We start from the raw sequence: 23,700 nt of genomic DNA, 5'->3' as shown, positions 1-23,700 counted from the left end.
TGGTGTGTTCCATCTGGATGTCATATGACCATCTGCAGCTATTCTGACACTAGATAGTGAGAGCACGAGTTTACACACACACAAGAGTGTGTGTAGGGATGCAAATGTTTATTTGTGAGGGAGTATGTATGAAGGGATGACTGTGCCATAGGACACACTATTTACCGTGGCACTTAGAAACAAAGTGTTGGGATGGAAAGACATGCTGAATATTGAACAGATTCAACAGCGAAAATAAAATACAACCAAGTAACATTTTCACATGCACCAGGATTGGGATCAATTCCACTTCAATTGTGCCTATTTGGGAATTAAACTTAAATTCCAATTCTCATGGCTTTTCAACAATGAAAATTGTTGGAATGTCAGTTTACTTCCCTACATGGAAATGGGATGTCAGACAAGTGACTGTATTAAGACAGAAAAACACCAGCAAACTCAATTTCTCCTGTACCACCTTCAGTAATGGCAGTCCTCGTCAGGTCAAAACCTGTTCTAAAAACATAACCCATCCACTCACTATTCCATGACAAACAACAACACAGTGTGCAATTATCTAACAATATTTAATGTTCGTTTTCATTAATTATTTTAATTAGTCAACAGTATACAATTCAATTCACAGACACACTAGTGTCTACACAAACATATATGGACTGTACAGCACATGTGTAGTATGTAGTGTGGCAATTTATATATATTTATATAGTGAGGTGGGAAATTAACGCATGTAAAGTTGGAGGGTGGCTCTATATACAACTTGAATGTGTGTAATCATGTGTGTACATGTGTCCGCACGTGTGTATGTGAACGGTAACAGCAGAGAGGTTGAACCATAATTGCGGTTATTGAGTGTGTTGGGTTCTGATGTGTGTGTGTGTGTGTGTGTTAAATGTATAGTTTATATATAGACAGTCCCATCATATCAAACATCTTGACGGTCAGTCGTGACCCTCTTCTCCCTTCTTCATTCACAGCATCAGGCAGATCCCCTCGGTATCCTCTCCTCCATCCTTCTGCTCACCTTTCACCCTTGACCCCTGGCAGGAGAGAACACATGACATCAGTGGGTGATGTGGAGCTCGACTGTCATAGTGGCTTCTTGTCTCCTCTCCTACACTGATCTGAAAACACTGGTTATGTCAAAAGCAATATGGAGGATTCTTACTGGGACTGAGCTTTTGCATGTCCACTTGTTTAATGTCAGAGCAGATGGAGGAGTGGTGTAACGTAAACCACTGTAGACTATTGAGATACACCTATTGAGCCCAGACAAGCTAACAACTGGGACAGGCCCAGGTCCAGACTCATCTCATCTGTTCCCTGGACCTTATTGACTCACCTAGTGGATTTGAAAGGACTGGATCGGTATTGGCGTAAGCAAAGACCCTATATCAGGGTTGATGCGTATCCACTACTTTCAGATCAAGAAAGGGTACAGGAATTGATTTGGAACTGTGCTGTCCACAGTACACACACTTTTACAAACACAGACATACACAGGTCATGCTCCTCCTACCTCTCACCAGTCGTAGCGGGGGCGAGTTGCGGGTGGGAGGTGTCTGGGAGACTCATGGCGAGGGGCGGGCGGAGACGAGGAGCTGGGTGGGGCGGCGAGGGCCAGCTGTTGGCCCCCTGCCCTCCTGTCCCGTCCGTAGTCTATCCCCCGTGCGTTTGGGGGAGGGTACCTTCCGGCTGTGCTCCTCCACTCCTCATCGAAGGCAGTAGCCTCACCTGAGAGAGGGACAGGGGGGGGGGGGGGGGGGGGGGGGGTCAGAAACCTGGCCAGAAGTACCTCTAACCAGGCAAGTCTAGCAATGGAAACAAACAGTTGCAAATACAGCCATTAAGCATTCATGTGCTTTTTTACTCAAGGCAAATGGTTTATTATTACTTGAGGGTTAGAAACATGGGTATGGTCATACTGATTCTGTAGAACCGTAGTGAGTAGCACATGTAGCTCCGTGACTTACTCTCCTCCAGGTTGATGTAGTCCTGCCGTTCTTCGCGGTCACCCGTGTGGCGGTTTCGGGAGCGTTCCATCACGTGACCGCGGTCCCAGATGTGGTGGCCAATGGCCAGGCGCTCCAAGCCGCTCTCGCTGTCACGCATCGATTGGCGCGTCTCACGAATCTGAGGGCAGGAGGTAGTGTTCAGCAGGGAGCTGGTAGTAGAGGCCAGTAGCTCTGGAGGATTGGCATTGTAAAACCCTACTGAAAAAATTTACATGCAATCACAGTAGTAAATGTCATTTGGCCTGCTCTTACCCCCCCAGGTGCAGTCCTCAGTTCGCTGGTCTGCTGGTAGACTTTAGGGGCTCCCATGTCTGAGGAGGAGTAGGAGATGACTGTGGAGGAAGAGAACGTCTGACAGTTTGGCGAACCAGACATTCTGTCCTAAAGGGAAAGAAGATAACACATCTTGTCCAGCTGGATTATGTTTCAACCACTGAACTCATGTTGGGTCTTTGCTTTAGACAGAGTTGTTGCTGGGTCACAAAACGTTAACTCTAAAATGTGTTTTTTTCTGGACGCAGAGAATCTCCATTGAGGGTGTTTTTTTAGCTCAGGAACATGTTTGATCTGGATCTGGGAAAGCAGGTGAGGGAATATCTCTGGAAATACTCACCATGTTCTCCATCATTCCTCCCATCATCCCAAACATGTCCATGAAGCCTCCCCCCTAGGGAAGGAACACATGAGGAAGTCAGTTATCTGATTCTGAAATTGAGAATTAGTTTTGAATGTATTGGAACAGGGCCTTGGGTGCTTTTCTGTGCTCTAAGAGGCAGAGATAACATCTTAACACGCAGGGACAAGGACTCACCATTCCCATCATTCCAAACGGCTGCAGGGCTCCAGCCTGAAAAGCAGTAGGAGGTTATTTAACAGCAGACAACAAATATGCAGTAACAATGCAGTATGGCATGAAGTACTATAAAATTAGAGTCTACACTACATATAATCAAAGGGGAAATAGCTATGGTGGGTTGTGCTGTATACATACCAGGGTTGGGTCGATTCCATTTTAATTAGTCGATTCAAAAGTTAGCCCATTCAAATTCCAATGTTTACTCATTGAAGAGAATTTGAATTGTACTGTACTTCCTAAATTTGAAGTGGAATTGAACCCAACATCACACACTTACTAGAGATACTCAGAGTAGTCTCTCTCTCTCTCTCTCTCTCTCACACACACACTCCAACACACACACACCTGAAGGTGGGGTGCACGGGGAGGCTGAATCTGAGGGCTGAGGGGGAAAGGTTCGTAGCCAAACGACCCAAACAGACTCCTCATCTGTTGCCTCTGGGCTGCAAATGGATCCCTTCAAAACAGAAATTATTTATCTCACTGAGGATACAGACCATGAAAAAAAACCCACAGCAGTGAATAAGGAAAGGGATTGCTGACATTATGAAAACTTAGGTGAGAAATCCACCTGTTTCCAGGAGTACTCTTGACCATGGTTACTCATCATGGAATGAGGATATAAGGTGTAACCACATACTTATGTTAAAGGGGGGGGGGGGGGGGGAGAATAAGCTAGCGATAACTATATCATGGCTTGGATGGATCATGGTCCACTCACTATGTGGTGTATGTAAATAACTAATACACATGGTGGCAGGAGATTAGGCCTTTAAATCTCAGAACAAACGACGACTGGGTTGATGCATACAAGTGGGTATAAAAGCAAGACATGCAGTTCGCTTGGATAAAAGGCAATACGATACTCACATCATGTAAGGGTTGTCATCCACGTCATTTAAATATCGAAACATGGTGTTTTGGTTAGCTAATTAAGCTAGCTGGGGCTAGCTAAAAACGTCGTTTCTTGGGGCCTCAGTACAAAAAATAATGTAAGAGGACAGTAAGTTTACGACCTCTCATTCAGGTATTTCGACACTTCTAGTACAGCGTACCGACGGACAATAGTGAGAAATGTGCAGCAGTATTGTTAGCAAGCTAGCTATCCTTGCTAGACACCTAGCATCCGTGTAAGGAAACTAGCCTGAAAACTAGCTTGCAAACCAACGTAGGAAATTAGCCTCTTAAAGCAGACGTATTTGCAGAAGCAAGTCTTATATGGTTCACGCCTAAGTACAACTTAAAACATTGACTAGGGTTTTCCTACCAAGATAGCTAACTAGCTATTTTTCCACTGTTGATTGCACATGAAAACGGAAGTCAAGCTGACAAAGGAAGCCAAAACGTCAGGAATCCAAAGGAAGAAAGATGTTGATGTCTCCACAATTTTCCAAAAACCTGACACCTACAAACGCCTATATTTTGTGCAAAACAAGCACCTATCCGTTCAGAAGCCGTGGTGCTAAATGTCACCGAATAAAAAACAAATGACCCTGCAAAACGCCTGTAGCCCGCAAGCTAGAATTAAGCGAAATGTCAATAAAAAAAGGGGGGGGGGGGCAACATCCGGAAATGACGCAGGCTCGTCGTCAATGAGGATAGAATGCAAAAGGGCCAACATGCCTTACTTACTTACCCTTGCTAATGTGTAATATCTGTCAACCAATGTCACTTCTTTGGTATCTATTTACATTAAACATGTAATTGTTCTATTGAATGTCACTAAAAAGAGCTGGTGAGAGGGTGTCATTATGTCACTGGGTGACATCAATTATATAGAGCTTAAAATCATAATCAACTATCTTTTTTTCTAAAGATTTGCCTTAAAATGACTGTAAAAACAGAACATTTTAAAACAAGGCTCAGAAACAGCTTTAGGGATCAAAATATTGCCAGAAGTTACAGAAATGTGAGAACACTGCTCTCTACAGGCCTTGCTTTTGAGGATCAAACTGCTGTTGCATGCATGCATGCTCAAAAGTTGTGCCAACTGTCAAATATGTTTTTGAAGTTAAGTTTTAATGTCACATGCACAAGCATAGTGAAATGCCTTCTTGCAGCACCAAACCCAACAATGCACTGATCAATATCAAAGTAGCACTAAAGATAACACAAGCTAGAACAAAAACACACAAGAAATAAAAATAAGAACACAAGGTAATAAGCTATATACATGGTCAGTTCCAATACCATATTTACAATGTGCAGGGATACTGGAGTGATAGAGGTAGACACAATGCATTCGGAAAGTATTCAGACCCCTTGACTTTTTTCCACATGTTGTTACATTACAGCCTTATTCTAATATGGATTTAAAAAATCTGAATAATAATTCTTCACTAGTCTTCTAGTCCCTGCTGCTGAAAAACATCCCCACAGCATGATGCTGCCACCAGCATGCGTCACCGCAGGGATGGTGCCAGGTTTCCTCCAGACGTGACGCTTGGCATTCAGGCCACAGAGTTCAATCTTGGTTTCATCAGACCAGAGCATCTTGTTTCTCATGGTCTGAGAGTTCTTTTGGGTGCCTTTTGGCAAACTCCAAGCGGGCCATCATGTGCCTTTTACAAAGGATTGGCTTCCGTCTAACAACACAACCATACAGGCCTTTGTGGAGTGCTGCAGAGATGGTTGTCCTTCTAGAAGGTTCTCCCATCTCCAAAGAGGAATTCTGGAGCTCTGTCAGACTGTCAGTGTCACCTCCCTGACCGAGGCCCTTATCCCCCGATTGCTCTGTTTTGCGGATTGATTGATGAGGAACATGTTTTAATTATCAATTTTAGAATAAGGCTGTAACGTAACATAATGGGCAAAAAGTGAAGGGGTCTGAATACTTTCTGAATGCACTGTATGTATAGGGGTAAGGTGAATAGGTATCAAGACTGTCTAAAGTTCGTGTAAATGTGTGTGCATGTTATGTGTGTGTTGGAGTGTCAGTTAGTGTGTATAATACTGTGACTGTGCATAGAGACAGTGCAAAACATTATTTTTTTTAAATACAAGGTTCAACTCAGATAGTCCGTGCAGCCATTCTGTTAGCTATTTAGCAGTCTTATGGCTTGGAGATAGAAGCTGTTCAGGAACCTGTTGGTGTCAGACGTGATGCACTGGTACCACTTGCTGTGCGGAAGCAGAGAGAGAGGTCTATGGCTTACGTGGCTCGAGTCTAACGATTTCCCGGGCCTTCCTTTCACACCAGCTGATATAGAGGTCCTGTATAGCAAGGAGCTCGGACCCAGTGATGTACTGGGCTGTCCGTACCACCCTCTGTAGCGCCATGTGATCGAGGGTGGTGCTGTTGCCATACCAAGCGGTGATGCAGCCAGTCAAGATGCTCTCAATGGTGCAGCTGTAGTGTTTTTTTGTGGTTTTAGATGGTGTGCATTTCCACTGTACTCCTATCCTCACGTGGTTCAGTTTTCACTCCAGTCCATTCCACCCTTTCGATTGTCACGTTTATGAAGTTGATTTATTTGTTGTTGATATTATGTTTGCAAGTCATCTCATACACACTACTGGCTAGATGCCAGCTTACCACCAGGTCACTCAATCCTGCACCTTAGAGGCTTATGTACATAGACATATGTTTAGAATATTGTTCTACTCATTTCATATGTATATATTGTATTGTACTGTATTTTAGTCAATGTCACTCCGACATTGTTCGTCCTAGTATTTATATAATTCCATTAATTTACTTTTAGATTTGTGTGTATTGTTGTGAATTGTTAGATACTACTTCACTGTTGGAGCTAGGAACATAAGCATTTCGCTATACCCGCAAAAACATCTGCTAAATATGTATGCGATCATACAATTAGATTGAATTGTATTTATTACTCTATTGTGTCGGTAGATGGCAGCACTGCCACAAGGACCGGGGGGGGGGGGAGAATCCTCGCTCGCAGCTGCGCAGAAGTGGTCTAGTCAAACCCGGATGTAACCAACGCCTAATTGCCGGAGAAAAACGGTGAGTACTTTTCTGAAAACGGGCATAATGAAATTGTTTTAGTTGAATAAATGTGAACACAGTTGTAGTATAGATTCGTCCATCGTTATACATTAGTGCCTACTCACGTAAGAGACGTTGAATTGTCGTTAACGACCATAAGCGACTTTTTAGGAAATTAGTAATCACAGGCTAACCGAGGGGCAATGCTTGCCAGCCAACCCGCATTGTCATAACTTTGAAAAGTTTCATGATATGCGGGCAGTCTCGAATGTTTTGGACTGTACAAAATAACCAAATATCGGCAATGTTTTGTGACAATCTAACTTTACCCATAATTATTTGGCTAGCTGTATGCTTCATGTCAGTGTCTCCCGAAAGCCGGTAACTAACGTTTGGTATGAAAGTATTGCTACATTTTTGCCTGACACTTCATACAGTGTAGAGCAAATTCTAAGGTTTAACTTTCACATTCATTTTTAGACTGAGACTTTAATGACTAGCTACAGATTGTTACACAATATAATGTGTGAAACCAAATATTGTTGGTATCCATTACTGGGAGTTACAGGTTACTGTATGCTGTAACGTTAGCGCAGATAATTTGACCAACCTTAATGATATAATCTTTACAAACTTCGTTGTCAATTCGGTCTAACATGTATATTTTAAAATGACTGTGTCCAGTTGCAGGTGCGTTTGAATTTAGAAAATGCTCAGTTATTAAAATAATGTGTATGGCGCCATTTTAGTGTTGCCAAATTAAGGTTGGTCGAAAACTCTCTGTGCTACGCCAAACAGTACCCAACCTGTAACTCCCAGTAATGGATCCCCAAAATCTATGGTTAAATCACATTATCTGGTGTAACAATCTGTAGCTATGCAATGGCATGCTTGCTGTCCTTGCATTTTTCTGGGAAATATGAGTGTATTTAGACAAGCAAGTCCACCTTTTCCTCTACTAATTGGTCGTTTGACCAATCACATCAAATCAAATGTATTTATATAGCCCTTTGTACATCAGCTGATATCTCAAAGTGCTGTACAGAAACCCAGCCTAAAACCCCAAACAGCAAGCAATGCAGGTGTAGAAGCACGGTGGCTAGGAAAAACTCCCTAGAAAGGCCAAAACCTAGAGAGGTACAAGGCTATGTGGGGTGGCCAGTCCTCTTCTGGCTGTGCCGGGTAGAGATTATAACAGATGTTCAAAAATTACCGGCATGGTCAAATAATAATAATCACAGGCAGAACTTCTTCATAAGCTGATCTGATTGGTGAAAATATCAGAATTAGTCAACCAGTCTAAGCGCAGCCTATGTCCGGTGCCCCCCAGTCCAGTTCACTTGCTGTCTGCCAAATTTAGTTAAGCCATAACTGTAGAGCTGATTGTTTATTCATAAGTGATGCCATTTCCTTTCACATATTTAGGTATAGACTAGCTGCTTTTAGCAACGCTAGTATTTACACACTAGCGTTGCTGGGAATTAGCTTTCAAAAAACCTGACTGGTCCGCCAGAAGATAAATACAATTCATTTCATTTTACTCTGTTGATTGTCTGTAGGCTTGGTCCTTATGCAGGGGGTGAATTTGTGAGAGAAAAAATACATCTATTGGAACGTTTAATTAACCAGCATTTCCAAATGTGGGTCTGTTACAGACCCGTGCAGTTCCTCAGCGAGGTCAGTTCCTCCCTGCTTACATGTCAAAATAAAAATCCCCAACAGGATCTTGCTTTTTTTGTGTGCATGTATGTCACACGTGCAGGACTTTTGACATGAAGTAAGCGCAGAGGATGAAGTAAGGGCAGAGGAAGTGGGTCTACAACAGACCCACTTTTGGAAAGTATGTTTAATTTGTTCAATTAGATGTTTTTTCTCAATTTCCCCCAGTATAAGGTTTACCCTTAAGGACAATCGGCAGGGTAAGTTTAAATATAATTTTATTTAACCTCTGGCTTCCAGCGGACTATCAATCAAATGTATTTATAAAGCCCTTTTTACATCAGCCGATGTCACAAAGTGCTGTACAGAAACCCAGCCTAAAACCCCAAACAGCAAGCAATGCAAATGTAGAAGTATGGTGGCTCGGAAAAACTCCCTAGAAAGGCCAGAACTTTGGAAGAAACCTAGAGGAACCAGGCTCTGAGAGGTGGCCAGTCTTCTTCTGGCTGTGCCAGGTGGAGATTATAACAGAACATGGCCAAGATGTTAATAGATGACCAGCAGGGTCAGATAATAATAATAATCACAATGGTTGTAGAGGGTGCAACAGGTCAGCACCTCAGGAGTAAATGTCAGTTGGCTTTTCATAGCAGAGCATTCAGAGTTCGAGACAGCAGGTGCGGTAGAGAGAGTCCGGGACAAGGTAGCACGTCCAGTGAACAGGTCAGGGTTCCATAGCCATAGGCAGAACAGTTGAAACTGGAGCAGCAGAATGACCAGGTGAACTGGGGACAGCAAGGAGTCAAAAGGCCAGGTAGTCCTGAGGCATGGTCCTAGTGCTCAGGTCCTCTGAGAAGAGAGAATTAGAGCGAGCATATTTAAATTCACACAGTACACCAGATAAGACATGAGAAATACTCCAGATATAACCCTGACACAAACTTATTGCAGCATAAATACTGGAGACTGAGACAGGAGGGGTTGGGAGACACTGTGACCCTGTCAGACGATACCACTGGACAGGGCCAAACAGGCAGGATATAACCTCACCCGCTTTGCCAAGGCACAGCCCCCACATCACTAGAGAGATATCTTCAACCACCAACCTACTACCCTGAGACAAGGCTGAGTGTAGCCCACGAACCCGAGGGGGGCGCCAACCCGGACAGGAAGATCACGTCAATGACTCAAGTGACGCACCCCTCCTAGGGACGGCATGGAAGAGCACCAGTAAGCCAGTGACTCAGCACCTGTAATACGGTTAGAGGCAGAAAATCCCAGTGGAGACAGGGGAACCGGCCAGGCAAGGGAAGTTCGTCGCTCCAGTGCCTTACCTGGGCTAGACTACACTCAATCATAGGACCTACTGAAGAGATCAGTCTTAAAGTCAATAAAGCCTTAAAGGTCGAGACCGAGTCTGCATCTCTCACATTCCATAAAAATTGAGCTCTATAGGAGAAAGCCTTGCCTCCAGCTGTTTGCTTAGAAATTCTAGGGACAGTAAGGAGGCCTGCATCTTGTGACTGTAGCGTATGTGTAGGTATGTTCGGCAGGACCAAAACGGAAAGATAGGTAGGAGCAAGCCAACATGTAATGCTTTGTAGGTTAGCAGTAAAATCTTGAAATCAGCCCTTGCCTTAACAGGAAGCCAGTGTAGAGAGGCTAGCACTGGAGTAATATGATAAAATGGTTTGGTTCTAATGAAGATCCTAGCAGCCGTGTTTAGCACTAAGTTTATTGAGTGCTTTATCCGGGTGGTTGGAAAGTTGAGAATTGCAGTAGTCTAATCTAGAAGTGACAAAAGCATGGATACATTTTTCTGCATCATTTTTTGACAAAGTTTCTGATTTTTGCAATGTTACGAAGATGGAAGAAAGTTGTCCTTTTAAATATTCTTTATGTGTATCGATCGTATATATATATATTTTACCTCTTGGTAATGTCAGGTCCTAAACATTTTACTTTCATTGCTATGCGGACGATACACAGCTGTACATTTCGATAAAACATGGTGAAGCCCCAAAATTGCCCTCTTTGGAAGCCTGTGTTTCAGACAAGGAAGTGGATGGCGGCAAATGTTTTAGTTTAAAACTAAAACAAAACCGAGATCCACTTCCTAGGTCTGAAACACAGGCTTCCAGGGAGGGCAATTAATCTTGATGGTTCTACAGTCATCTCAAATAAAACCGTGAAGGACCTCCGCATAGCAATGAAAGTTAACATTATGTTTTGAACGAACATAAAGAATATTTAAAATATATATATATATATATCTATATAACATTATATATCATAAATGTATGTATATATATGTATGTATATGGTCTCAATGGGGATAGCTGAGCTTACTACACTGACTATGCTAGTGGCAGACTCCACTAAGCTGGCAGGGTGGCTAGCTGCCTGGCCTGCACCCTCTCTCATTGTGGAGTTAGAGCCCTGTCTATGTTCATAGATCAGATGAGAGCACCCCTCCAGCTAGGATGGAGTCCATCACTCCTCAGCAGGCCAAACTTGGTCCGGTTTGTGGGTGAGTCCCAGAAAGAGGTCCAATTATCTACAAATTCTATATTTTGGGAGGGGCAGAAAACGGTTTCAACCAGCGATTGAGTTGTGTGAGACTGCTGTAGAGCTCATCACTCCCCCTGACTGGGTGGGGGGCAGAGACAATTACTCGATGCTGACATCTTTCTAGCTGATTTAAACGATTAAGCTATGTTGCGCTTGGTGATCTCTGACTGTTTCATCCTAATATCCCTCCCTATACGCTCTACACTCGCCAGTTTTAGCCTTAGCCAGCACCATTTTCAGATTAGCCTTAGCATCAGTAGCCTGCCCCTTGGTAAACAGTGTATGATCACTGGATTATTAGTTTTAAATCTAATACTACGGTAATGGAATCGCCAATGACTAGGGTGTTCAATTTGTCATAGCTAATGGTGGGAGGCTTCGGCGTCTCAGACCCCGTAACGGGAGGAGTAGAGACCAGAGAAGGCTCGGCCTCTGACCCGTTGCTTAATGGGGAAAACCGGTTGAAAGTTTCTGTCTGCTGAATGAGCGACACCGGTTGAGCGTTCCTACAGCATTTCCTTTCAGAAGCCTTGAGAAAGTTGTCCGGTTGAGGGGACCGTGCTAGGGGATTTATACTACTCACGTTATCTATACTTATTGGTGGTACAGACAATGTTTCATCCTTTACTTAGCTTCGGCTGGTGGAGGTCCTGTAGAACCATGTCCAGATAAAGTGTCCGGGGTGAAAAAGTTGAATGAAAAAACGAGGTAAAAATATAAGACGGTAATTAAAAAGTAAAAGCCATAAAGTTGGCAGGTAGCAAAGAAACATTAAAAACAAACCGCACGTAAACAAGTCTACAAGTTGTGACCGGAAACTAGCATTTTTTTGCAAGATAATTCCTAGCATCACTAGTGTGGAAATACTAGCGTTGCTAAAAGCAGCTAGATATAGACTACCCGTTTCTAATGTGTTTATCTACTTATTCAGCAGAAGTAACGATTTGAAATTAGAATCTTAAATCAGGCAAAACGCAACAAATAGCCATGACTACATCATGTCGCTTCCCTTTCCCTGCCATGTCTTTGCTATGCAAGTATGCGGAAGTTAACGTTGTCTAGCAGTAACTGGAAATAACTTTTTGTTACATAACACCAAGTTTGTTACAGAGACACACCTTTTTGGGTAGTCCAGGCATATTTTGATTTGCCTGGACCCCTGTCTGTTTACCTGTCTGTCTCTACCTCCTTCCGTTGGCTATTAGAAGTTCCGCCCCCCATAAAGGATCCATTAGTGACAATCAACATGTTTCAAATGCGGTCAAGCATCATTTGTGGTTTGATGATCAGTAGATGCCCATGTTTTGAGCATTAGCCTAACACACCATAAACATCACCTGTCTGTACATCAATAGGCTGCAGGCAAGGCAGACAGTCTTATTGCAAATCACGGTGCTGTTGTCATCTCCTCTCTGTCTGGTTGTGTTGTTTTTAGTTTCCCAGTTACTGTTATTGTATGGAGTTACAAGCAAGGTCTCAATTATATCTTTCATAAGATATTAACTCTACTATGTTATGACTGGTGTATGTGTGTCCTGTCTATCTGTGTCTGTCTCTCTCGCCGAGTAGATGCAGACAATAAAGTGTGTAGTGGTGGGGGACGGAGCTGTAGGAAAGACCTGTCTACTTATCTCCTACACAACCAACAAGTTCCCCTCAGAATACGTGCCTACGGTAAGAGGTGGGCAGGGGAGGGTGTAAGTAGGGGCAAACAAGTCACACCCTAAACACTGTGGAGGTCAGTGGGGTGATGTCCAGAGAGCTGAGTGGGAGGGTAGAATGGGCTTTAACAACATAACCAGCCTGCCAGTTGGGTTAATGTTTGATTTGAACCTTTTATTTAACGTTTAGCTTATTGATTTACATTTGCTTCATGAAATAATTAAAGACGGGTAACATCCCTTGAACTTTTTTACTAATTATTTTGTGTGTCTCATGTGTGCAGGTGTTTGATAATTATGCAGTGACGGTGATGATCGGAGGGGAACCCTACACACTTGGGCTTTTTGACACAGCAGGTAATCTGTCTTTGTCTGTCAATTTATGCTTTTATGTCTGTACCTCCTTCTGTTAAGCAGTCGCTGTGCTACAACTCAATCCTAGTCTGCTTTTGTTCATTCTTGAGAACATATGATGTCTTGTAAATGCAACTCAACCAGTTGAATCGTTCAATATCACATTAGTTTCATTGTCACAGCGTTCTCTTCCTCTGATTGGTCGTCTCAGGTCAGGAGGATTACGATAGGCTGCGACCTCTCAGCTACCCGCAGACGGATGTCTTCCTCGTCTGTTTCTCCTGCGTCTCACCCTCATCCTTTGAGAATGTCCGAGAGAAGGTCGGTGTTGGTCTCTGAGTCACCACACCTCAACTTTTTACCTTGTATTATTACCCATAGAGAAACTTCTAGATGATGGATCTGAACCCTTTCCTTAGCCACTTCACCTTCTGTTATGGGAGAAGATCTCCCAAAGCCCATTGGAAGGCTATGTGAAGTCATCCTCATATTGCTTACATCAGGAATGGGCAACTTTGATGGGGCCGCAGTGGCACACGGGTCTGTGTACCCACATCCATTCCAACACATGCATTCAGAGCCAGCCATAGCCTTTCGGGGGCCCTAAGTTGTCTTGCGAGCAAAAGATTGAAGTTTTAGTTAGTTTCCTGAAATTCTACACATTTTGCCATGGAGTGTAGATAAAATGTTGTAGTTTTAAATTAAGTTTGCTTCAATTCTATACATTTTGCCATGGGGCAGAGAGAAGATTTTACAATTTTAGAACTCATTTCATGCAATTCTACTAATTTTGCCATGGGGTGGAGAGAAGAACGTGTAGCTTTACAGCAAATGTTCTTAAATTCTACACACTTTGCCATAGTGTGGATAGAAATGTTTGCAGTTTTTAATATGATATCTGAGTGAGCGTGACAATTTAATGGGGGCCTCCCGGTCGGTAATTCGACAATGATTACTACAGATGGCTAGACTAATTTACCATTCTAAATTTACCAATCTTAGCTAATTCAGTGGCTGTCAGTGACTAACATAACACAATAAACTTCTGATTCACAACCATATTTCAATATTGCAAATTGTATTATACTATTGTAACTCTCAACAGTAAGTTGAGACCCTGAATGAGTTCCTAAAAAAAAAAAAAATATATATATATATATATATATATATATATATATTTTTAAAACTAATTTGGGGAAATTGATCCGCGGCCCTCCAGTTGCCCATTCCTGGCTTACATCTATCTCTGTTGATATCTACAAACAGAATGGCTAGGGGCTCAGGGTAATAAAAAAAAAGAGCATGCACTTGTCTTTTCCTACTAGCACTCACTTTGCTGAAAAATGTATTTACTACGACTGAGGTGTGTGGTTGTCTCACCTTGCTATTTTAAGATGAATCTAACTGTAACTCCGTCTGGATAAGAGCGTCTGCTGAATGACTAACATGTAAAAATGATTTTGAATTGAGCATATGAACTGATTCTGTACACACTCTGACCTCTGTGTATCCTTTGGCCCCTGTAGTGGGTTCCAGAGATCTCCCATCACTGTCCTCGTACACCCTTCCTGTTGGTGGGCACCCAGGTGGATCTGAGGGACGACAGCAACACTGTGGAGAAGCTGGCCAAGAACAAACAGCGGCCCCTGTCCCCTGAGAGCGGAGACAAGCTGGCCCGGGACCTCCGGGCCGTCAAATATGTGGAGTGCTCCGCCCTCACGCAGGTAAGGGGCCAAGGATAATGTTACATGGTTAGAGGGGAAAAGAGCTGATAAGGACCCATGGTGGCTGAAACAGTGCTGTACTTCACAAAATAGGTTAGAATACATTTATAAACCATGAAAAGTCAATGCAATCTCTCCCTCTCTCCTCTCTCTCTCTCAGAGGGGGCTGAAGAACGTGTTTGACGAGGCCATCCTGGCAGCTTTGGAACCTCCTGAGACTAAACCCAAGAAACGCTGTGTCCTGTTATAAAGGGAGAAGGAGTGGTAGAGGGGCAGGGCTAAGAATAGGCGAGTTGGTTACAAATAAGAGAAGCAGATCAACAGCTTGAAAAAGGACAAAAAAGAGTGAAAAGGAAGGAGATGAAATGGCATCGAGACTCCAATACATTCATGCACTGTGCCTTCTTAATATGTATTGAAAAATGGAGAGGAGAGCGATTTGGTCTTTCAAGTAAAGAATACAAGTGGGGAAGGAATCAACAGAACTTTCATCTAGTCTCCTTCTCCAGATACACTTTAGACATCTGAAGTGTTTACCCTAACATTACTTCTGTGGGGCGGGCTCTCCTACCTGCCTGTCATGTTGCCTTTGTGCCTAGCTTAAATGAAATAAATACCTTGGGGAAACACTTAATTGACATTTTCTTTTGTTGCTACTTTGAGGAGGGAGGGGGAGAACACAAGATTTGTTTCCACTCCCGACCAGGCTAGCATGCTAGAATGGTCACTTTTTATTTTGGGACACACCAAGTGCATTTTCGCCTCAGATTTTACTGCCTTCTGAAGGCAACACAGAACTGAATATATATTATTTTTTATCTCTTTTTGTGTCATGTATGATGTATTCATTTTATAATTTTCTTTTGGGAAATTCTTAGCGTATATTATATTATTTTGGGAGTAATTAAAAACGTCTTTTTTTTTTTTGCTTGACTACCAACTTGATTGTGATTGGTTGATAGTATAACACATTAAGCTGTACTATTTTCAATAGCTGATCTTAATCTTGATAATAACAATGATGGTGAGATTATAACCGTTTCCTAGTCAACTTCTGGATGTTTGTAATTGCAGAATGTTTTTAATAAAATAGTTTAACTGACACAGTTGGTCATTGAGTTAGTGTGTAATTCTTAATGTTTCACGTGACCTATACAGCACACATCATAGAAGAAACTGTAGTCAAAACAAGTTTATTTGATCAAGTCGACTGCAGAACACGAGCAACATGCATCACAATTGTTTTATTAGTGTTGGACTAAAGCAACATGGATGCAGACGGACTGGGGGGAGAGGACAGGTATTCTCACTGGTAGAATCTGAGGGGTAGGAGGACGGGCCACAGGATGATTGATGTACAAATAAATAAAAGACAGAATAGTGGCAAAAGATTCATGAATACAGTAAATGTATAAAGACTGCAACTACCTAATACAGTGAAATCAAGAATCATAAATACAGTAAATGTATAAAGTTTGCAACTACCTACTATACTGAAATCAAATGCATTTAAGAAAAGGGCTGTAATAATTTCCATGTTAGTTGAGGTTAATTTCGGCTTTAAACGCTTTGTCAGTTAAATTGTTGTGTGTGTGTGTGCTCGCTGTAGGCTGTGTGCTATTATGATCTAGACAATCACCTACACAGTGTAGGACGCTGACTTGCAATGCTGCATTATAGTTCCTTTTAGGTTGAAAGAGTACATCATGAGTGTAATATGTTCAATGGGAGTGTGAATATTGCTCTATGCAGGGAGTTTCCTTTCTCCATGCTTGTTAGTATATCTCGCTACTTTCTGGCGTTAGAGGTAATGGGCGAGGTCATTCCACCCTTTCTGCCTTCCCTTGCAGAGGTTTCTGTCATACGTAGGTCCTCACTCTCATAATGCACTAGCTTATACTATCCACACGGTTCTTGCCAGAGTCTTAAAGTGTATGTCAGGTCAGTTTTGTAGAACATGTCATCAAAGTGTTGTTCTACCACGTCTGGACAATGTTCTACAGCAGCGGTTCCCAACCTTTTCCCCCAGGGCCCCACTTTTCTCATTTGAAAAATGTAACTTTGTTTAATTTCAGGGATCTAGGATTTTAGGTAGGCAATTTAATGATTATAATAATAAAGCATAAGGAAAATAAAGTCTTGAACCGATTTCCCACAATGTTATTCCACTACCAAATATGTTTTATTAAAATGCATATCAACCTCAATTTAATTATACATATTATATTTTACAGAATGTGAATAGATCAATAGAGAGCGACAGAGTCACATTGTATAAGATTACTTCCCAAGCAAAGTCCAATTTCTTTGACTCCTTGACTTTAGGTTGTAGCTCAGATTCTGAATGTCATGGAGACAAACCAAAGATATTCCTATATTCGCATCTCCCTCGGGCATTTTACCGTTTGTTTCTAGCCTAAAGCTTCACAGATGGATGCGTTGTTTTAGATAGGTATAAACAATTAAAAAATATATAACCCTCAAGTCAAGGAAGGTCCTGCCCCCCCCCCCCCCCCCCCCCCCCCCCCAAAGAAACGTTGGCGCATCCTAGGTTGGGAACCCTGGTTCTAGAGTGTCTGGTCCACAGGAGGTTGGTGGCACCTTAACTGGGGAAGACGGGCTCGTGGTAATGGCAGGAGCGGAATTAGTGGACTAGTATCAAACCCATGCCATTCCATTTACTTTGTTCCAGCCGTTATTATGAGCCGTCCTCCCCTCAGCAGCCTCCACTTGTCTGGTCGTTGTAGTAGTGTTCCAGAATGTCTGGGTAGTGTTGTGTTCTAGAGTGTCTGGGTACTGTTGTGTTCTAGAGTGTCTGGACAGGTGTAAGGTTCTTGCGTGTCTGCTCAGTATTCTGGGTTCTGCATAGACTGGGTTCACTCTCGGCAGGTGTGGATCATCACTGTGTTCTTGCACTGCTGGCAGCGGACCGAGCAGCACCAGGAGAACTTACAGGAGCAGCGCTGCACCACCTCGGCCCGGCCTGCCCGGTACCCTGGCCCACAACACACCAGCTCACAGCCATCTGGGGCCAGCCGGGAGGTGCCTGGGAGGGGAGTATGTAGACGAGGTAGAGGAAAGGAAATAAGGATGTGAACATACAAAACAGCCTGATCACCTAATAAAACGTAAATGCTTTATCCCAGTGCTGCTGATGTGACTGAATCTCACCGTTACAGCGTCGGCCGGCTGTCCCGGGGATCCCATTGTCGGGGTCGAGACGGCAGAAGTCTGGAGAGACAGCGAGGTACACCAGGTCCCTGGCGGCGGGAGGTTTGACCTGGGGGTCCCGGGGCAGCAGGGCTGTCCTGGAGCCGATACGGGACAGACGCACCTGGGTGAGTGGGGGTATTTGTTGAATGTTAGAGATTTTGAAAAGACTGGAAGCAGTAAAAAACACTAATTTCCAATGGTTTGTCACCTATTAAATGAATAATGAAGATGATATCCCAAATATATGGCTGTACCTCTGTGGCTCCATCAAAGCGTTCCTTCAGCACGGCGCCGACGCGCCGAAATGGGGGCATGACTTTCCAGCAGGTCCTCAGCTCACAGGATCCCGAGACACCATGACACTTACACTCCACCTGCATGTTATGGAGGATAGCCTGGGGATGGAGGAATGTAAAAGAACAATCAGGAAGTCAAAGGAAACAAGGAAAAAAAGATGATAGAAGTGAAGATTGAAGATGTCATCAGAGTGCCCCACCGCCACCAACCTTCCGTCCAGCCTCGTTGTTATGGACATTCATGAGGGGTCGCCCTGCCGACATCCCCTTGGCACGCTCCGTCTCATCCACGAAGGTCTGGGAGAAGGCCACACCATATGACAGGTTATCACTGCACCCAGACCACTGGAAACCTGCAGGACAGACAGAAAGATGTTGACAGCATCTGCACATTTTCCAATTATGTATTTCAAGACAATAGAGACAAAGTTTAACTGACAGACAGAAAGAGAGACAGACCTATAGACTGATGTCTAGACACAAGCGTAGACAGAGGATCAGAGGTCCACACCGCAGACTCACCCTCGGGACTGACCCCTCTGACCTTCCTGTCGCAGCCACACCGCTCTAGCTCCCCCCGGCTGCAGCCTCGCGTCACTGCAACTGCCACCGCCGCCGAGGAAAGGGCGTGCACAAAGGCTGCCTCACGGGTGCCTGGTTTATAGAAGAGTTCAAGACAGCAATTGAGTCATTTACCATGTCATCACATGTCCTTCTGATTTCAGCCATGTGGAATCAACGGTTACCAGCATGTTAATGACTGTGGTACAACCACAGATTTCCAGTGGTAACTAGAGAGGCCCTGCTGTCCTCACCTTGGCTCATGACTCTACCGAACACGTTGACTCCACGTGGGGTGGTGGAGCAGTTCCAACGGCGATTACGAAACTGGTGCTGGCACTGATCCGACCAACAGCCAAGCCAATGGGACCAAGGGTTCAGGGTTCATATAGACAGGCAGATAGACATTTTACAAAGGTGCTGAGGAGAGTGAACTTTGGTCAAACTGGTGCAATTGTTTAATACTTTACTGAGTACAGATGAGGGGATGTTAATGATGCTGGTTAAAGAGGAAGAAGAAGATAATAATAATAAATACAAATGATGAGGATGATTGAGGAGGTTAATGATGACACTCCTCCACACTGATTGATATGGATATCGGTTGAAGAAGATGATTTTGGTGATGATGATGTTGAAGATGACTGTAACAACAGCGCTGATGATGATGTTGAAGATGACTGTAACAACAGCGCTGATGATGCTGATTGAAGATGATCTTGAGAAAGTCAATGGTTGATCTTAAAGAAACTCTTCCACATGGACTTCACTACTTTTGTAACACATCCGATGTCAGTTCTGCCCCAGGCTCATACCTCCTCTATGACCATCTCGGCTGCCTTGCGCACAGACTCCATGACCTCTCCTCGCGCCCTGCACACCCCCACCTGCCCCACGGACAGTCCCCTCAGCCGCCCACAGGGGGCAGCACCCGACACGGGCCGCGAGCGCGGCATCCTCGCCAGGGAGCTGAGAGAGAGAAAGAGAGGGAGAGGGGACGATGCAGGAGAGAGAGGGGAGGGGCAGAGGGGGAGATAGAGGAAGAGAAAGTGGGGAGATGGGGATTGAGGGAGAGCGAGGGTGTAAATGGCGAGAAGGGGTGTGATTAAGGATAGAGGGAGAGGAAGAGAAGGGGCGAAAGAGCCAATGATGGGTGAAAGAGAAGAGAACACAGGGGACAGGGTTGCAGAGAGAAAAAGAGAAGGACAGAGAAAGACCAGCAGACAAAAGGGACAGAGAAGACACAGTGAAGGGAGGGAGAAAGAGGACAAGAGAAAGACCAGCAGACAAAAGGGACAGAGAAGACACAGTGAAGGGAGAGAGAGAGAGGACAAGAGAAAGACCAGCAGACAAAAGGGACAGAGAAGACACAGTGAAGGGAGGGAGAGAGAGGACAAGAGAAAGACCAGTAGACCAAAGGGACAGAGAAGACACAGTGAAGGGAGGGAGAGAGAGGACAAGAGAAAGACCAGTAGACCAAAGGGACAGAGAAGACACAGTGAAGGGAGGGAGAGAGAGAGGACAAGAGAAAGACCAGCAGACAAAAGGGACAGAGAAGACACAGTGAAGGGAGGGAGAGAGAGGACAAGAGAAAGACCAGCAGATCAACGGGACAGAGAAGACACAGTGAAGGGAGGGAGAGAGAGAGGACAAGAGAAAGACCAGCAGACAAAAGGGACAGAGAAGACACAGTGAAGGGAGGGAGAGAGAGAGGACAAGAGAAAGACCAGCAGACAAAAGGGACAGAGAAGACACAGTGAAGGGAGGGAGAGAGAGGACAAGAGAAAGACCAGTAGACAAAAGGGACAGAGAAGACACAGTGAAGGGAGGGAGAGAGAGGACAAGAGAAAGACCAGCAGACAAAAGGGACAGAGAAGACACAGTGAAGGGAGGGAGGACAAGAGAAAGACCAGTAGACCAAGAGGACAGAGAAGACACAGTGAAGGGAGAGAGAGAGATGACAAGAGAAAGACCAGCAGACAAAAGGGACAGAGAAGACACAGTGAAGGAAGGGAGAAAGAGAGAGAGGACAAGAGAAAGACCAGCAGACCAAAGGGACAGAGAAGACACAGTGAAGGGAGGGAGAAAGAGAGAGACCAGTAGACCAAAGGGACAGAGAAGACACAGTGAAGGGAGGGAGAGAGAGAGGACAAGAGAAAGACCAGCAGACAAAAGGGACAGAGAAGACACAGTGAAGGGAGGGAGGACAAGAGAAAGACCAGCAGACAAAAGGGACAGAGAAGACACAGTGAAGGGAGGGAGAAAGATAAAGACCAGCAGACCAACGGGACAGAGAAGACACAGTGAAGGGAGGGAGAAAGAGAAAGACCAGCAGACAAAAGGGACAGAGAAGACACAGTGAAGGGAGGGAGAGAGAGAGGACAAGAGAAAGACCAGCAGACAAAAGGGACAGAGAAGACACAGTGAAGGGAGGGAGGACAAGAGAAAGACCAGCAGACAAAAGGGACAGAGAAGACACAGTGAAGGGAGGGAGAGAGAGGACAAGAGAAAGACCAGCAGACAAAAGGGACAGAGAAGACACAGTGAAGGGAGGGAGAGAGAGGACAAGAGAAAGACCAGCAGACAAAAGGGACAGAGAAGACACAGTGAGAGGACAAGAGAAAGACCAGCAGACAAAAGGGACAGAGAAGACACAGTGAAGGGAGAGAGGACAAGAGAAAGACCAGCAGACAAAAGGGACAGAGAAGACACAGTGAAGGGAGGGAGAGAGAGGACAAGAGAAAGACCAGTAGACAAAAGGGACAGAGAAGACACAGTGAAGGGAGGGGAGAGAGGAGAGAAAGACCATAGACAAAAGGGACAGAGAAGACAAGAGAAAGACCAGCAGACAAAAGGGACAGAGAAGACACAGTGACAAGAGAAAGACCAGTAGACCAAGAGGACAGAGAAGACACAGTAAAGGGAGAGAGAGAGGACAAGAGAAAGACCAGCAGACCAAAGGGACAGAGAAGACACAGTGAAGGGAGGGAGAAAGAGAGAGAGGACAAGAGAAAGACCAGCAGACCAAAGGGACAGAGAAGACACAGTGAAGGGAGAGAGGACAAGAGAAAGAACAGTAGACAAAAGGGACAGAGAAGACACAGTGAAGGGAGGGAGAAAGAGAGAGACCAGTAGACCAAAGGGACAGAGAAGACACAGTGAAGGGAGGGAGAAAGAGAGAGAGGACAAGAGAAAGACCAGCAGACAAAAGGGACAGAGAAGACACAGTGAAGGGAGAGAGAAAGAGAGAGACCAGTAGACCAAAGGGACAGAGAAGACACAGTGAAGGGAGGGAGAAAGAGAGAGAGGACAAGAGAGAAACGGTCAGCAAGGGAGAGACAAAGAGAGAAAGGGGAGCGACAGAAAGAGATTTAGAGGCACGTCACCATCTTTTAAAAGTTATAGCATGACAAACAAACTCTCTCTTTCTCTCCCTCCCAGAACGCCAGACTTACAGCCAGTTGGTTGCCATGGTCGGGTGGGTTGCCCATAGCAACAGCAGGAGGAGTTGTGCCGTGAGATTGACAGCGGAGACAGTTGGCATCAGACTGTCTGTCTGTCCGTCTCCGTGGGTCAATGAGTGTCCTTGGGCGGCAGTCTGCCTTTTTCCACGGTTAAGCCTCGTTGTCCGTCAGTGTGTCAGTTAGTTATATCTTTCTGGTTCCGAGCTTGGGGATGATCCCCTCATATCTGCAGATAGGAGAAGGTTGACCTGGTTAGTTAAGTAATGTGTTCTGTCGGAGAAGCTCATCTCTCCCTCTTACAACTTATTCACAACCATCAGGTCTGTGATCAAGACTGTAGATGAGGGTGCTATTTCATTTTCTTTGAAAAATGCTATGTATAATACATAACAAGTTCTCTGGATGAGTACAGCTTAGTAATAAACGTGGGTTCTTACCAGTTCATGTCCAGCACTGTCCAGTAGTTTTTCTCTGTGTCTGACCAGATTGAAAATCAAATCCAATTTCTCAGTGAACGGTATCAATGTTATAGATGAACAATTTCCACCTCTGTGATAGCAGAAACATGCCTATAGGAAGGTATTGTCATGTAAAGTTACCCAGGTACACGTCTAAAAACAACTAAATTAGAAAATAAAAAAGGTCATATCCAAATAGTATGGTTCTTGACCAAATAAAATTACTTTTTAGAATGATTTGGCAGACAGTGATCAAAATGATGACACTTTTTGTTTGTCTGATTCCCCTCTCTCTCTCTCTCTCTCTAGAAAATGTTTGAGAGAGAGAGACTAATATTATAACACAAAGAACAAAAGTGAGGGAAACTCAACATCCAAAAGAGCCCCTAAGATTTCGATAGGTAAATATGTAAAAAAGCATTTTTCCTCTCTGCTGTTTGTCCCTTGGTTGCTTCCCCTCTTAAGAAAACGAATGTGTGTCCAGTCCCGTAAAAGACCGAAACAAAGTGAGAATGGTGAGATGGCAGTGATGGGTTATAAAGGAGGGAGGGAGGTAGAAGAGATGTAGGGTGGCAGTCAGAGGGAGGGGACACTGTGTAATGGTTACACTGCAGTACATTAACACTGATGAATGGCATGGGTTCCATTGTGCATGTTAAGCACAAGACATAATATAATATGTGACCCTGGAGAGAGGGAGAGCTGAACAGAATTATGCTGAATGGTTCATTTAGAGCGTGCGTGTGTGTGTGTGTGTGTGTTTGTTTGTTTGTTTGTTTGTTTCACCAGTTTCCAAGAACATTAAAAGCACCTGTCATTCAGGGGTCCTAGCTACAGGTTCTCACTGATGCTACATTGTGTGTTTGACTGAAACGTGCAGTGGTTACTGTGGCCTGTAATAAATACCCAGCATAAG

The 23,700-nt window shown here is 44.2% G+C and overlaps 3 protein-coding genes across 4 annotated transcripts; 1 reads left to right on the top strand and 2 right to left on the bottom strand.

Moving 5' to 3' along the window:
- Positions 1-547: 547 nt before the first annotated feature.
- Positions 548-4,412, bottom strand: LOC139389595 (myeloid leukemia factor 2-like). Of its 2 annotated transcripts, none has more exons than XM_071136448.1 (8): positions 3,742-4,412; positions 3,217-3,328; positions 2,827-2,862; positions 2,629-2,682; positions 2,268-2,396; positions 1,974-2,133; positions 1,520-1,734; positions 548-1,040 (listed from the first exon to the last, which is right to left on the bottom strand). In XM_071136448.1, the coding sequence occupies exons 1-7, from the start codon at positions 3,783-3,785 to the stop codon at positions 1,523-1,525; spliced, it is 747 nt and encodes a 248-aa protein (XP_070992549.1). In that variant the 5' UTR covers positions 3,786-4,412; the 3' UTR covers positions 548-1,040; positions 1,520-1,522. The 2 variants fall into 2 exon arrangements, with proteins under 2 accessions (XP_070992549.1, XP_070992540.1); XM_071136439.1 differs by having other exon boundaries at positions 797-1,040; positions 1,527-1,734; positions 3,742-4,008.
- Positions 4,413-6,783: 2,371 nt separating this feature from the next.
- Positions 6,784-15,896, top strand: LOC139389589 (cell division control protein 42 homolog). Its single transcript, XM_071136426.1, has 6 exons — positions 6,784-6,841; positions 12,623-12,727; positions 12,999-13,071; positions 13,280-13,389; positions 14,595-14,792; positions 14,953-15,896. Exons 2-6 carry the CDS (start codon positions 12,623-12,625, stop codon positions 15,040-15,042), a joined length of 576 nt encoding a protein of 191 aa, XP_070992527.1. The 5' UTR covers positions 6,784-6,841; the 3' UTR covers positions 15,043-15,896.
- A 1,772-nt stretch (positions 15,897-17,668) lies between these two features.
- On the bottom strand, positions 17,669-22,406 carry LOC139405768 (protein Wnt-4-like). The gene is made up of 8 exons (XM_071148192.1): positions 22,318-22,406; positions 19,678-19,831; positions 19,117-19,201; positions 18,824-18,955; positions 18,512-18,654; positions 18,260-18,400; positions 17,964-18,126; positions 17,669-17,838 (listed from the first exon to the last, which is right to left on the bottom strand). Exons 1-8 carry the CDS (start codon positions 22,404-22,406, stop codon positions 17,669-17,671), a joined length of 1,077 nt encoding a protein of 358 aa, XP_071004293.1.
- Positions 22,407-23,700: the final 1,294 nt, after the last annotated feature.

The sequence above is a fragment of the Oncorhynchus clarkii genome, chromosome 3 (assembly GCF_045791955.1).
Source record: "Oncorhynchus clarkii lewisi isolate Uvic-CL-2024 chromosome 3, UVic_Ocla_1.0, whole genome shotgun sequence".
Classification (NCBI taxonomy): Eukaryota; Metazoa; Chordata; class Actinopteri; order Salmoniformes; family Salmonidae; genus Oncorhynchus; species Oncorhynchus clarkii.
The sequence above is the reverse complement of the archived record's forward strand: the minus strand, read 5'-3'. Positions and strand labels throughout refer to the sequence as shown.